General features: G+C 49.6%; 1 protein-coding gene across 3 annotated transcripts in view; it reads right to left on the reverse strand.

Annotated features, from left to right (window-relative positions):
* Positions 1-3127: 3127 nt before the first annotated feature.
* The window catches only part of C2CD3 (C2 domain containing 3 centriole elongation regulator), a 118716-nt gene continuing 105695 nt past the window's right edge, over positions 3128-16148 (reverse strand). For 2 of the 3 annotated variants that reach the window (XM_043906927.1, XM_043906934.1), the window contains exon 33: positions 3128-3902. In XM_043906927.1, the coding sequence (XP_043762862.1) occupies positions 3762-3902 (141 nt within the window). In that variant the 3' untranslated portion in view covers positions 3128-3761. Of the gene's footprint in view, positions 6222-16148 lie in introns of all 3 variants that reach the window. The other variant, XM_043906939.1, reaches the window with a different exon arrangement.

Genomic DNA, 16148 nt, shown 5'->3' on the forward strand with positions numbered 1-16148 from the left:
AGTTCCCTTGACTTGAGCTTCTTTAAAACACCCCATTCCAGTTGATGAAAGAAGAGCGCCTTTGGGTGATGAGGGTGTATATGGGGTGGTGGGGGTTGGACTTGCCACTTTTGAGAGTCCAAAGGCCAAGGCTGCCATGATGGACTGGTCAGGGCTCCCCTGGGCCTCCTCTTAATAGGAACAATGGTGATGCTAACTCATTTCTTGGTGCCTATGTGCTAGAAACTTTACATAATTTCTCTCACAACTCTTACAAGGTAGGTACAATTAGGAGTCTTTTTTTTCAAAGCTTTATTGAGATATAATTCCCATGCAATTTACCTGTTTAATTGGTACAATTCAGTGGTTTTTAGTGTATTCACAGTTATGCAGCCATCACAATTTTAGAACATTTTCGTTACCTCCCTCCCCACACATCTCCGTACACATCAACAGTGTCACTTGTTTTCCTTTCCCTCCAACCCAGGATTCCGCCCAGGCAATCATTAATCTACTTTGTCTCTATAGATTTGCTTATCCTGAACATTTCATACAAATAGAATCACGCAAAATGTGACCTTTTGTGACTGGCTTCTTTTACTTACCATAGTGTTTTCTGAGTTCGTCCTTGTTGGATCATGTGTCAGCACTTCATGCCTTTTTATGACTGAGGATTCATGCATTTTAATGCTTAGTTTACAGAGGAGAGAACTGATTGTTAGGGAGAGAAAGGGACTTGCCCAGGTCATACAGTTATGTGGCAGGGCCTGACTTCCAGCCTGTAAATGATAATGTACTTTGGACCTATCTGCTGTGAATACTATTCTCTATGACGTGACACTTGGAGGCTTCAGCATGGACACCACTGGAGCTAAAGAGATCTGGGGAGGGTGTGTGGGGAAGGGAGGGGAGGCTCCCTTGCAGCAGCCAGTGGCAGGCACTGAGGGTAAGGGTTGGGCAAGTCTGAACCTGGGAACCAGGTGGCCGAGGAAAGAGGGAGGGCAAGGGGAGGAGAGAGGGAGAGGTGGAGGGGGTGGGAGTTAATCTGGTGGGACAGAGGCCACTTCTAGACTTGGGCGCAGCGTTGTGGCCACAGTACAAGTGGTTACGGGTCCAAATACTCAAGTACCAAGGTCCTCCTCCTCGGGCCAGGCCCTGCCCTGTCAACAGAACAGGCAGCTGGGTTAGTCCTATAAGGGGAGCGGCTGCTTGGGTCGCTGAGGTGGGGAGGGCTCTGGAAGGAGGTTTTTGGCTCCACCTGAGAATGGCAGTCTGGAGGTGGTGGGGGACTTGCAGCCAGGAGGTGTGGAGGGGTAAATAGGGGCAGTGGGCCCTGGAGAAACCCAAACTGTGGGCAGCTGAGCTCACGTGGGCCTGGGTGCTGAGGCAGGGTGAGCCCTGTCTGCTTTGGCTCTGTTTCCCCAGAATCCAGCCTGTGCTAGAAGTTCCAAGTTGGCTGCTATGGGTTGAAATCAACCAGCCTCTGGGAGATCAGAAGCACCCCTTTTCAGGGCTCTGTGGTGGGGAGCAGGTGCGCAGAGGGAAGTGGGGAGACACCGGCTGGTTCTCTCGGCTGTGGTGGGAACAAGCCTGCACCTTGTGCCCGCACCCTGTGCTGCACGCTCGGCAGGGTGCTTCTGAGCTGGTGTTGGGGAAGACAGCCACTTTCTGGGGAGAAGATGCTGGTAAAGACTCTGTAAGAGTGGAGGGGGGCTCAGACCCCCAGGGTGCCTCTGTGTTACTGGAGGCTGCCCTTGGCCTGAGCAGGAGTCCTTATCCTAACTTGACCCCATTGAGTTATTTACAGGAGTTGGAGCAGGATTTAGGAATGTTCTTCACCTGAGGTTAAACCTCTCAGGCCTGGACTTCTGATGGCCCCTCTGTAGCTTCTCTGTGGCTTCAAGGCAGGTGGAGACCTGGGCCTTGAAATCTTCAAGGCAGCTGGTGAGCTGAGAGGGAGATGCTGGGGAGAGGGTGAGCTGGTAGCCTGAAGGTTAGGGGCCCAGATGAACAGATGAAGGGGATACGCTGGTCTGAGGGCCCTTGACTGATGAGGAAGGCAGCCTGTGTTTCCTCTGGGTCCCCTCTGGGGCCCGGCCTGCCGGTCTCACAGTTAGTGGTGAACTCGCCTGTCTACTGACTTGCTCTGGTCAGTGGGGGAGGAGTGGGTGGGGCTGACATTTCCTGAGCTTCCACCAAGGGCCAAGTGCAGGCGAAGCACTTTCACAAATGTCATCTCATTTAAGTTTCGCAGCGACCCACTGAAGCTGGGCTTGTTATCTTGCTTTACAGAGGAGGTGACAGAGGCTCAGACAGAGGCGTAGTCAGGCCTGAGGGCACCTATCAGGAAGCAGCAGAACCAGGCCGCTCTCTGCTCTTCCCCGCTGCTGCATGTGGCCCCAAATGCCCTGCTGGCTTACCCCCGGACTTCAAGGAAGCCTTCTCTGACTGTTCCAGTCCACATGGTTTCCCCCCCGGCAACCTCCCCAAACTCCCTGAATTCACAACCCTTAACTGACTGTACCCTGGGCACAGAAGCCTTCTGATGTGTCTGGAGGTGTCTCATGTGGTGACTTACTTCCTAGGTACATGAACAGAGGCAAGTCATGTAGTCTGTTGAGCTGTGAATACTATTCTCAGCTTATTCAGATTAATTATAAGATGCGAACCATAGTATGTAGGTTGTAGAGTTGCTCTGAAGATTGAGATGACCTGTGCTTGAGGGTGGAAAGCAGGGCTCTCCATGTTGTTCCCTCCTCTCCCCTCCCCTCTGCCCCTTTCTAATCCTCTCCACACAGGCCCTGTCTGTAGTAGCTGCTCAAATGTGTGGAGTCTGACAGTCTACGCCAGAGCTATGTACTCATCCCAGAGAGACGGGGGATTCAAGCAAGCCTGTGGCATGAGACCCCTTTACTTGGCTGACAGACTTGAGGAACCAGCAGAAGAAATACTAGGTGTCACCCCAATCTGGACCAACCTAATCTTTGGGAGAGTCAGAGGTCTCGTGGTGAGCCTGGCCCCCTGGTTCCAGTTGAGCTTCTCCAAGGGCCGGTATGGTTGTCAAGCTTTCTCTCTGGCTGTTAGAGCACAAACAAATTCCTAACACTCCAGAGGCCAACCCGGTAAACACTTCTGCACAGAACAGAAATACCAGTATTATTTTATTCAAACACAGGCAGGAACAATGACCTTCAGAGCTGGGTAAAAACAATAAGTTAAAAGCATGGTTAGAATTTCAGACAATCAGATAAAAAGTTTGAAGGAGGTAATTTCCCCCTCCTTTCCTACTGATTAATTCAACATAGCATAAAAATTTTACCTATAAAATACCCTTATTCCCAAGCAAATAAACTGGAAGTGGTCCTAGGATTTCCCTGGCTATGCCCGATGCCCAAACTCTCCACCCACCTTCCCCAACCCTTAAGGCAAAAGGGCCCATCATATTCAGGCAGAGGGTAGGCTCGTGTCAGCAGCAGGCTCTGTTGAGGACACTGGGAGGAGTTTCCCAGCTGAAGGATGCCTACTTGGGTCCCCTGGTCAAAAGATGGTGGGCCACCTGGGCACTGGAATCCACTGTGTCCTGCCTTTGTCTCACCATTGGAGGAAGCGGAAGTCCTGGCAGGTGGACACAGCCCCGGTTTGGGATGCTCCTCTAGTCTGGGATGACTGGTGTCCAGGAACTAGGCTGGTGGTGGTCTCAGGGCTCTCACAGCCCTGAAGGAAGCGGGACAAGGCTGAGGATGAGTGGGCGGGTCATCCTTCCCTCAGTCTTTTGGGCTGTCTTAGTCCTTCTGGGAGAATTGGGAAGAAAATATCCGTGCAATCCTGCGAGTTTCTTCCTCAGGCAGGGTGGGTGGCAGCGAGCTGGGTCTGGGGCGACAAGGCCTTTGGGACAGGGACCCTCTGGTGGCCGTGCTCCTGTCCTGGAGAGGAAGAGGTCAGCGGGGTGAGCACTGCGCACACAGCACAACTCTGACTCCCCTCGTCTCTTGCTCCTTCGGCTGATGCTGGTACAGAGCTGACTGACTGACAAGGCACTCACACACCTGCGTGTGTTTAACCCTCACCTCGACTCTGCAGGCTGGTATGTGGTGCATGGATGGATGAGGAAATGACAGTTCAGGTGAACTAAACTCAGGATACACACACCCCCCCAGAGTAGCAGAGCTAAGATGTTCACTGCTGCTCAGACTCCTCTGTGCCTCTGGAGGAGGAGGGGTTGTCTCTCGCTGCATGAGTCTAGACAAGTCATTCATCCTCTGAAATGTGGGTGTCCTGTGTGTGACCTGCCAGGTGCCATGAAGCACATACCCACAGCCCTGCTACCAAACATTTCCCTGTCTTGGGCTGATGGCTATCACTAATCCCCTCACCTTTAATATTTATTTATTTATTCAGCTACGCTGGGTCTTAGTTGGGGCATGTGGATCTTCAGTCTGCTTTGTTGCAGCATGCAGGATTTTTTTTTTTTTTTTAGTTGCAGCATGTGGGATCTAGTTCCCCGACCAGGGATCGAACCTGGGCCCCCTGCACTGGAGCACAGTCTTAGCCACTGGATCACCAGGGAAGTCCCATTAATTCCTCCTTTAAGGTGAGTGCTTTTGGGTTATGGCATCATGGTTCTTTGGATTCTTTTATGCCTCATCCATTTGTTTAATCAATCCTTTATTTCTGTGCTGGGTTCCTGCCCTGAAGGAGCTTGAAGGATATAAGAAAGCCACCCCAGGCTGGTGGCGGAGAGCAAGGCCCTCGGGCGGAGGTGGAGGCCTGGCAGAGGAAGAGGCAGGTGAACTTGGCTGACTTCACAGTGTGCAGTCTGTCCCGTGGATGGGTATCTCCTCCCTGTCCCCACATGCTGGAAGCACACTGTACCACTCCCTAGGCACCAAGAACCAGCTTGGTGGAGATCCTAGAGGTGGAGACTACTTCCCTACTCCTTAGTAGTTCTGCTAATGGGAAACTGAGGCCCAGCTCCAGTTGCTTCTGGGATCAGTAATACTGAGTGAGCCCTTCTTTCCTTCATTTCACCACCTTGTCTACGGTGAGAGGAAGAGAGAGACCAACTGTTCTTGACCTCCACAGCTCAGAGTTGAGCTGGCAAGACAGAGAACTATTCCAAGAATTAAAATAGCAGCCTGGAGATGATAGGGGGAATGGAAGTCAGGCAACCCTGAGGGTCTCCACCAATCTGGGATTCTAAATGCCAAGGGAGGGCATACACCCTGACAAGCTCTCAGCACCGAGAGGCCACAGGTAGGTTCTCTGCTGGAGAACTGAGAGCAGAACGGAGCGCGGGGCGGGGCATGCTCAGCAGAGGTGAGAGTGTACTGCTCCCAATCTCCCAGACAGGCCGAGGCTAAAAGGGGAAGAAGGAAACCCATCCTGTGCTGATGGTACCTGCACCCTCTAATGCCTCAGGACAGGGAGGCCAGCTACTCAGCCACTGCCTGAGGCCCTCTCCCTCCAGACTGAGTGCTCCTGCAGGGCATGGCCGGAGTCTGATGCTGTCCCTCCCACTGGGACAGGCCTGAGATGGGAGCTTGAGAGCTGCCAGACCAGTGAATGCGTCAAGCCATGGTGACCAAAAGCTTCAGTTAACTGGGGAGGAGACTGCCTCTTGCGACAAATATCTCATTCATTCATTCATTCATTCCAGAACCAGTGATGGCTCAAACTGGAGGGGAGTCAGATGCTGACGTACCCCACAACCACAGAGATGAAGCTCAGAGCCTGGGAGCACAGAGAGAAATTCATGACAGTGGGAAGGACAGGGCAGCTTCACACAGACGTGGTATCCGAGACACACAGGGTTTCAGCACAGATGGGGTGGGGTGAGGTCATGCCACTGGAGGGAGCAGCACGAGCGGGGCCTATACGTGCTAGCTGGGCCCACATCTGTGAGCCAGCCACAGGCAACTTCCCATACCCACACCCGGGCCCAGCAACCTGCAGGGGCGGGGGCGCTTATCTGCAAGGCCCAGACCCAGGGACGGACAGGGCGGGGCTTGGCTCTGTGTCCTGGGCTGGGCAGAGCTGTGGAAGGTCAGCAGCATTTGGCTTATGTTGACCTCCAAAGGGTCTAAAATTGTCCTAACAGTAAAGTTTCCTTCTTCATCAGGGCTGCTACCCCAGGACATACAACGTTGGAGGGGCTGGGCAAGCTCCCAGGCTCCAAGCGTCATCTCTGTGGTTGTGGGGTACGTCAGCATCTGTCTCCCCTCCAGCTTGAGCCATCACCGGTTCTGGAATGAATGAAAAAATGAATGAGATATTTGCCGCAAGAGGCTGTCTCCTCCCCAGATAACTGAAGCTGCCCAGAATAGGGCAACCCTACATATACAACTATTCCTCGCTGGAGCTCTGGGGGCACTGGGAAATTGTCACTATGGCCTGTGCTTTGAGGAGTCTCAGCCTTCCTGGGGAGGCAGGAGGAGCCAACACTGAAGCAGGATCATCAGACTGAGGATGTCATATGGGGGGTGAAGTCCCCACAAGGGTCCTTTCCAGAAGAGGGACTTAAAACAACATGAAGGTGGAATCTGAACAAAGCCTATGAGAAGGATGTTCTAGATGGAGACTTGAGCAAAGGTGTGGAATGTCTTTGCTGGGAAAACAGTGAGGATGGGCCTGGCTGACTGCAGAAATGGAGAGCAGAAGACATGCCAAGAGAGAGGGGGCTACAGTTCCTGAATGTCTGGGGAGCAACTGACCATATTCCTCTTGGACTTCCTAGTGATCTGTGTGTTAAGCCTAGCAGTACATCAGGGGTCTGACTGCCCCATCCAATCTACGCAGGTCTGCCATTAACTTCTTCCACTTCCAAATATGGAGACCTGCTCTTTTCTGGGCACCCAGGTCATGAACATGGATAGGCCTTTCAGTCTATTGTTTGAGACTGATGTCTCAAAGGAGTTTCAGTGTCAAAGGCAGAACTCCACTGGGAGAAAATAAAGCATCAGGGAACAAGTAAGGAACAGTGGTGGCAGGAAAACATGGGGCCTCCTGGAGCTCCTCAAAGTGAGGAGCTGGGGCTCTCCGACCTTGGCCAGGGAGCTGGTTCTAGTCCTGGCTCTATCACTTCTTAGCCAAGTGGCTTTGGGCAAGTCACTTCTTCTCTGGGCCTTGGTTTCCTCATCTGAGAACAGATCAAGATGAGCAGATAATACAAGAGGAGCTGCCCTGTAACCCAGGGACTTCTCTCGGACCGTGGCTTCCTGTTTGGCCACCTCCCTGTGATGCAATGTCTTCTCAGAACGCTCTAGCCCTCTTCTTTGGTCTGAAATGTGATCTGATCGAAGCCCCTGTGTTCTGGGTTCCCTCCATCCAGTCCCCAGATGGATGTCCCTAAATAGGCCACATGTTCCCTGGAAGGTGGTGGGTGCAGGTGCCCCCATTTACCCCTGCTTCAGGGTGTCCCTGGACCTTCTCAGAGGGGAGGTGGTGGGGTGGAGTGGGAGGAACACTGGGCTGTGGCCCAGTTCAACTCCCTCACTTGCTTGAGGCCAAAACTCTCTCTCTCTGGGTCCTGGTACCTTCATTACCAAGTGGAGCTGAGAACTCCCCTTCCTTGCCCCACGTCTACTGTGAAACTGAAATACAATTCAGACATGACCAAGGCTCGGGTCTGATATGCCATCCTCTCAAGGGAAGGGCTAAGTGGCACCAGAGCGGAGAGCAGAACAAAGACTTGCTGCTCTCAGATTGCACTTAAGGTGCAGTGCGAGTGGGTGCGGCACCCCCCAAGGCAAGCCCAGCACTGGCCACGCTCCCCTCCTACTGCCCCCCACCAGCGAGCTCCTGGGCCTGGCAACGGGGCTGAAGTTGCTTTTTATTCCAGAACAGATCCCTTATATGACATAAACAATGACTCAGGAGCCGGAAGTAAAACTTTCTAGAGCTGAAAACTGCAAGTAAACAGCGCCTGGTTCTGGCTTGGACAGCACTGCTGACAGAGTTGAGTGAGGCTCAGCACCGCCGCCGCCTGTTCACCTTTCACCCCCTTGGCTGGCTGCCTCCCCTGGGGTGGCGCCCAGAGTCCCCTCTGAAGCCTGAGACTAGGACTTCCTTGTGCTGCAGGAAGTAGCAGACTCAGCAGCTGCAACTCAGAGCAGGGGGTAAGTGAGGACAAGATGCGCAGGCCGGGGGCCCAGCCCTGACAGGCAAATCCTAAATCTGACCACGGAGCCTGGCTGCGGCATGGCGGGGCTCCGTACTCCAAGGGCCCCTGTAACCCTGCCGCAGAGCTCTGGTCATGTGGCTCTCACTACCTACACACTCCCACCTTTCCTCAGGCCCTGATGCCTCCCTCCCCTCCTCCTAGAAGGCTTCCCTGAAAACAGACCTATTCCACAGGCCCTGGGTTACCCCTCAGCCCAGGCCTCAGTCTCCTAATCTGCACAATGAGGAAGCTGGACTAGATCAAGACGCCTCAGCCTTCTGAACCCATGCACTGCCAGGGAGAGGGCTCAAAAGTCCTGGTTCCTGGGCAGGAAAGAGTAAAGCGACACTCCCGGAAGACTTTGGCCTCAGAGCTGCTCAGGCAACTTGAGCCGAACACCTGTTTGTGGCCCTGCAGGCCCTCTCCCTCTAGGTACCTGCTGACTGCATGTGGGCCAGGTGGGCCACCAGCCAATCGTGGCTGTGTCCCCTGACTTCTGTACACCCTTGGCCAGAGAGCTCTTCTCCTCCCTAAAGCTTTGTGTGGCCTTAATCAGAAACGCTTTGACCTTTGGGTCTCCTCTGAGGGCTCTGCAGAGGGCTAGGGACTCGGTAGCTGAAATAGGGAGGCAACAGGTCAGGCTTCTTGCCCCAAGAGGGGCAGGTCAGCCAGGAAGTTCCCCTGGACTCCAACCATCCAGTCTGGTGATCTTGTGGTAGGCTGGGTTCCTCCACCAAGACTGTGTTTCTCTTAAATGGCTTTGGGCTGCGGAAGGGAAACCAAAGGACAGAAAACTTATTTGAGCTCCTGGGAGAAAAGAAGCTGCCTCAGGACTCAGAGGTAAGCAGGCCACAGACTTCTGAGGCTAGGGTTCTGTCACCCTGAGGTAGGGGCGGTGGGTTGTGCTGACCTCTGCTCAGGGTCTGAACTGGACACACAATTAATTGCCAGGGCTCTGACCATTGCCCTCCATCCTTCTGGAGCTGCCCTGTGGGGTCTAGCATCCTGTCTTCCTGCCCCTGGTGCTAATCTTCTGCTGAGGTCCCTATCTCTCTGTATCTTTCTTACTAGTTCTCCCAAAATGTAACAGCATAAGAGGGGAAGTTGTCTCAATAATAATGATGATTAAAAACAAAAATAGTTAACATTAATATGTCATGTGCTAAAAACTGTTCTAAGCACTTAACATCTTATTCAGTTAATGCTACACAAGCTCTAGGAGGCAGGTACTATTACACCCACTTTTCAGATAAAGGCACTGAAGCACAGAAAAGTTAGGTAACTTGTGCTGGGTGACACCGCTAGAAAGTGGCAAAGCTGAGTTCTGAACTTAGGCTGTCTTATTTGGAGGCCATGCACTTAACCGCTAAACAAAACTGTGTGGGAGTCTTTGAGGGAGGTACAGCTACAAACTAGGTCCATATTGCCTCCCCAGAGTGTGTATGGCACCTCAGAAGGCCAGCAGCAGAGCCAGGAAAGAAACCAGGTGTGCTCCCAGCTCCCCAGCTGGCCTGGAGAACCTTGATCCCTGTGATGTCTGAAACCTCTAGGGTGGGAGAGGGCTGGGCAACTGAAGGCTTTCAAGGGGACACTCATGCCTGGTCTTGACTTCCGCCTCCTACAGGACCCCTCATGATCAATAGCACCTGGCCCCAGGCCTGCGGTTATTCCAGGGACTCAGATGACAGCTTGACTCTTGCTTTTCTCTTTTTCTCTTCTGACTGCTTCGACCCAGGCTGATCTTGCCCCATCTCTGGCCTCTTCTCTAGCACATATTGTTTGTACCTCCCAGTTACCACATTCTGTTGATTCTCTGAGAGGTTTCTTTTCTCTATATCCACAGCCTGCAAAGCCTTTCCTTCATCTCTGCTGACGTCTACTCATGCCGCCCCACATGGCTCTGTCAGCCTTTCCCTGTACTCATTCTCTTTGTTTTGGTAAGTACTAATATAGGCTAAATGGCATTTGAGAAAGTTAGTTGAGTAGTTTGGTGGCCAGTGCCTCTCAAGGAACTGTGCCCTCCCTGAAGACAGGGTCCATGGCACCAGGTCCAGCATTTCTACACTAGACAAATGAACTTGATGGAGTTGGTAGAACTTAACATATACAGATAAATCCCCTGGGGAACTGTAAGCTTTGGCGGGTGTGGGTGTGTGTGGAAGCGTGGGGGTGAGGAAGGGGCCACGGCTCCTTCTCTACTTGTGTACAGAGTTCAGGACTTTGCAATTTGCTGAAAGATGTACATTTCAAGTTTGAGGCCCTAACTACTTTCCTACTCCCTGGCCTGCCTGTCCTCCGGTCACTTTGGGCTCTCCTAGTCATCAATGGTTAAGTTACTGGAGGGTTCTGAGTGGAGGAGTCACATGACTCATGATTTACTTAACATCTTAAAAACTTAACAGGAAACTGTATGGGGAGTGGGTTGCAAGGGGCAAGGGCAGGAGCAGAAAGGCAAGTTAGGAGGCTCCTAGATGGGAGATGATGGCAGTTTAGACAAAGTAATGCTGGGAGTGTCAGCAGTAGCTAGATCTGAATTTAAAGGCAGAGCAGCCAGAATTTCCTGGTGGATTAGAAATCAAGGCATCAGGGAGGATTCCACGGGTCTTGGCAGGAACAACTAAACCAGAAAAAGAATACTATTAACTGAGATGGAAAAGACTGAAGAACAGATTTCAGGAATACTCTGGCACTGAGTTTTGGTTATGCTGAATTTCAGATACCTATTAGATATCCAAGTTGAGATGCTACATAGGCAGCCAGACATACGAACCTAGAGTCAAAGGATAGGTCTGGGCTAAGATGGTCATTGTGAGTCTTCAATGTATAAATGGGATTCAAAGCCTTGAGATCAGACAAGGTCATCTAGAAAGTAAGTGCAAATAGAGAAGTATAAGACCACATCCTGGGTCACCCGTGTATTCACGGGTAGAAGAATGAGGAAGTAGAAGAAATGAGGAAAACCAGCAAAGGCGGCTGAGCAGGAGCTGCCAGCAAGGGAGGAGAAGAACCGAGAAGCACTGATGCCTGTTTAAACAGGGAAACAACTGTTCACAGGAGAGAGGCCAAGTGTGTCCTATGCTGCTGACAGGTCAAATAAGCTGGGCACTCAGACTGAATAACTGGTTTAGGAATATGGAAGTTTTTTTTTTTGACAACCTTGAAGAATCCCTCCATCCTCTGGAGTAGAGTGTGGTAAAAGTCCATTACAGCGGGCAAGGCTGGTGGAGATGCAGTTTGGAGAGGCACAGCAGTGGGAGGGAGTGGGAATGAGTAGACTGGTTAGAAACAGCTGTGGAGGAGATGACTGGGACGAGATAATGGAATGGTGAGGAGTGGATTCAACAATATTTAGGGGACAGAATTAACAGGCCTCGGTGATAGACGGCTGTAGGTGTGGGGGGTAGAGTAGGAGGAGGGGAGGAGGAAGGGAAGATGACACATATACTCCGGCAGGGTAACTACAGGATGGTGGTCGCATCTACTGAGATAAGGGATGCACGTAGTAGGGGCAGGTGTGCAAAGGAAGGTAACAGGCTCAAGTTCTGGATGTGCCAAACTGTTTGTAACATCAACTAAAAGACTTCAGGATGCTGCTGGACCCACATGTGTCTACAGCATGGCAGAGAAGTCTAGGCTGAAAGTAAGGGTTCGAGAGTCAAACTGTAATAACTGAAGTGGCTGAGACTTTCCCAAAGAAACATTTGCAAGAGCAGAAGACGTAAGCCTGGGGAAAACAATACATACACTAATGCTGTTGCACCCTCTACCTCCTTTTTAGGGAATTTGATAAAATTAATTTGCCCCTGGCAACAAAGCAAACAGAATCAGATGTAACTATAAACAAAACCAGGGAGCTGTCCTGGTGAAGAGTTACTTTATCACAAAGAAGGAAGAGAAAGCAGAAATAGCAGAACCTGACTGATTCCTAAGTATCGGGTAGGCGAAAAGGTTTGTTTGGATTTTTTTCTGCACGTTATGGAAAAACCCAAACAAACTTTTTTTGCCAACCCAATAATTTCAAATGTGCCACTGGATGGCTGTGGAGTGTTCCTGCCAGACCCTCCATCCTTCTCCCTCTTTTGCTTCTTGAAGAGGTGAAAGCCAGAAGATCAAACAGTCATGAGGAAGGAGGGCTGAGAACTCCCCCTACACTCTCTGTGTGACACCTGGTTCTGTTCAGTACAATCAGGCTTTCAGGCCTTATAACCCCATCTGACAGATGACACCGACTCAGAAAGATCAGAAGATCTGACAAAGGTCACACAGAGTCCTGTATCCACTACACTGTGGGGGACAGAGGGAAAACACCAGTCTCACAAATGCTGGAAGTGGAGACTGTCTGGGAAGTTAAGTTCCTGGCTTCAGGTGCACTGTTTGAGTGTGGAAGAAGGACTGGGCCTTCCCTTAGATCTTGTGAAGCCAGGTGAGCTACTGTATAGCTGTCCCAGGACACTGCTTGAGAAGAGTCCAGCCTCTCAAAGGCTCCTCTTGAGCCTTTAGGGCCTTAAGTGAAGTCGCTCAGTCATGTCTGACTGTTTGCGACCCCATGGACTATAGCCTACCAGGCTCCTCTGTCCATGGGATTTTCCAGGCAAGAGTACTGGAGTGGGTTGCCATTTCCTTTTCCAGAGGATCTTCTCGACCCAGGGACTAAACTCAGCTCTTCCGCATTGCAGGCAGACGCTTTACCATCTGAGCCACCAGGGAAGTCAGGGCCTTAGGAAGAGGCAAAATAGATGGAATCCTCAAGCTGGGGATACAGGACAAGGCTCCGGCCCTCCCCTGCCTACCTCTCACTTTGAGCTGTTGACTGTGCCTGAAACCTAACCAAAAACAGAAGACAAGAAAACAGAAGCTTTTATCAAATGGGAAACTCCATTACCACATCTAGTCCCATCTGCTTTAGTACCCGCCTTCTTTGCCTGCCTGGATGCTGCAGGGTGAGTTTTCTACTTCTCAGAAGGCTAACCCACACATGCTCTGGATCTCATGCAATCTCTACAACCCAGGGCGTAGTTTCTTTATTCTCTTTCCCACTCCAGCATCTTCCTCTTCTCTCTTTCTCTACTGGTCACTGTACTTGGCACTCAGAAAAAACTGTAGCCTTTCTCATAAAAACAAAAACCAAACTTCCCATCTCAGCTGCTACTCCACCCACTACTCTATACTTCCGATCCATATTCCTAGCCAAATCTATGGAAGAAGCTGGTGTCTCTATTTTGTCACCATTCAATCATTCTTAAAATTTAAATTACATATGATTTTGTGTTTCACTGTGTAACATACCAGAGAATATGTAACATATGTAAATTATGAAGCATAATAAAAATGAACATCTATAAATCCACAATCCAACCTAAGAACTAAAGCATCATCAATATTATTGAATAGACTATGTGCTCTTCTTCCTCATCCAATCCCCTACCTCTACAACTATGTACGGTTGTAGTCAAACTGTTAAAAACCAGACACACAAATATTAAAAGCAGCCAAAGAATAAAGGTCATATAACATTTGAGGCAACAGCAATGAGAATTACAGTTGTTTCTCATCAGAAACAATGGAAGTCAGTAGAATGTGGAGGGACAGTTCTAAATGGAATTGCTTGGTCCCATGGTTAGGATGCAGAGCTTTCATTGCTGAGGGCCTGGGTTCAATCTCTAGTCAGGGAACCAAGATCCTTAGAGTGGCCAAAAATAAATAAGTAAAATGCTAAAACAAACACAATTCAAGTTTGAATTCTATATCCAGTGGGAAAAAAATACGTTTGTAAAATGAAGGTAAAATATATCTTCAGCCAACTGAAGTTGACAGCATCAGTTCCCCATAGGTCTGCACTGTATGAAATTCTGAAGGAGGTTCTTCATGCTGAAGGGAAACTGTAATAGGCTGAGACCAGGGTGTAAAGGAGGAATGAAGCCAAGAGCATAGGACGGAGAAAACATACTGCTACAAACACATCAAGTAGTGAGAGGCTCATAACCAGTGAGGATGGCCAGCATCCTGATGTTGCCTGGGTCCTGGGGACATCCAGTGCTGAATGAGACAATTCTGGGTGAACTGTGATGACTGGCTACCCTAACTAGGACCCAAGATGAGGTCCTGAGGAGACAGGTGTTCTGACAGCAGCAAACCATGGAGTTTTGTTGTGGTTAAGAAAGAAAAAAGGCAGACTTCCCTGGTCATCCAGTGGTTAAGAGTCCGCTTGCCAATTCAGGGATCCCTGGTCTGGGAAGATTCCACACGCCTCGGGACAACTTAAGCCTTTGTGCCACAACTACTGAGCCCGTGTGCACTAGAGTTTCTCTGCAACAGGAGAAGCCATGGCAATGAGAAACCTGCGCACCGCAGCCAGAGAAAGACCGCGCAGCAACAGAGACCCAACGCGACCCAAGATAACAGTGGAAAAGGCTGAGAAGTGTTTGAGACTTCTCTTTCTCAGAACTAGACGTGCTTGTTAACTGAAGTAAACATTCTTGTATCTTCCCCTCCCATCCTTTGTATTTATATCTAATAGATTGAAGACAATAAGTCATCCAGGAGCTGGCACATCATGAAGGCAGAAACACAAAAGCAGGAAGAGCAGTTCTGTTTGGCTTGGACACAGTGACTCAAAGGCTTCCCTTCCTACAGGGCACAACTCACTGACATTTCACCCACTTGGCTGGGAGGGGAAGAGGGAAAGAAAACTAACAGTGTCTGCTTTTTTTTCCTCTAGGGTAATTCTTATCATCCTCTTATTAGGTAAGAATTATATTAGCCTAATATTACTTCAAAAAAAAAAAAAAAAAGAGAAAGGCCAAGTCCCCTGCCAAAGATCACCAAGCTACGTGGCAGATTCGTTATTTCACTTCATAGGTGGTCTTGCTCAAAAGCTTGCGCTTGGTGCTGGACACGGCCCTGCTATGCTGGCGTAAGTGCTGCTGTAGATACAAAGGACATGCAAGGGGAGATGCAGAGCAGAAGGGGATGAACCAGTGACCTGAGCCAGGGCAGAAATAAGGCCCCAGAAATGCAAGCTCCTGGTGGGGACTTGCACCTCTCCTCCTCTAGGACAGGAATACATATCTGATAAAAACTGAGATGTGTGGGAACTGAAGACTGATCCATGTGCCAAATAAACGAGGTGTCCTTAAAATGGTGCTGGGGTAGATGAGGGAGAAGTGGAAGGAAACCAATGAAAGAACAGACATCTCTTTAGGACTATACCCCAGGTTTCCAGGATACTTCTGGACTGACTCCATCTGTCATCAAAGTAGGCTCTGGAAGAGCACAAAAAATGTTCAAATGTTAACTGCAAAAGGAGACCTACAGAAAGAAGGTAAATTAGCTAGAAAACTATACTGTAAGCCGAATGTCATGATTTTAAAATGGTGCAATGGAAAGCACAGTTTGGAGTCATACATTTTTCTTTACTGGCTAGGAGACCCTGGGCAGGTGAGAACATACTTAACTTTATATGTGTCTCAGTTTCTATAGAATAAAAACTACAATACCTTGTAGGTCTGTATGGGAAGTTCTGTATTAGTCTTAGTTTTCTCATCTATTAAGTAGGGATAACAATAGTACCTCTCCTGTTGGGTTCTTGGGAGAATTAAATCGGTTTATACATGTAAAGTGCTTAGAATAATGTCTAGTACATAGTAAGCATTAAATAGGAGTTAGCTATTATAATTAACAAATAAGCTAATACATTTTGCTCACAGCATGTATTATTCTCTAAAATGGCTTTTTCAAAGCTCTACTATCCACCTCCTAGAGTAATGAAAATAAAATATAAACAAATGAGACCTAATTAAACTTAAAAGCTTTTGCACATCAAAGGAACCCATAAACAATATGAAAAGACAACACACAGAATGGGAGAAAATATTTGCAAATGAAGCAACTGACAAGGGATTAATCTCCAAAACATACAAAGACCTCAATCAAAAAATGCAGAGGATCTAAACAGACATTTCTCCAGAGAATACATATAGAAGGCCAAAGTACGTGAAAAGATGCTCAACAC

This window comes from Cervus elaphus, chromosome 1 (genome assembly GCF_910594005.1).
Source record: "Cervus elaphus chromosome 1, mCerEla1.1, whole genome shotgun sequence".
Lineage (NCBI taxonomy): Eukaryota > Metazoa > Chordata > Mammalia > Artiodactyla > Cervidae > Cervus > Cervus elaphus.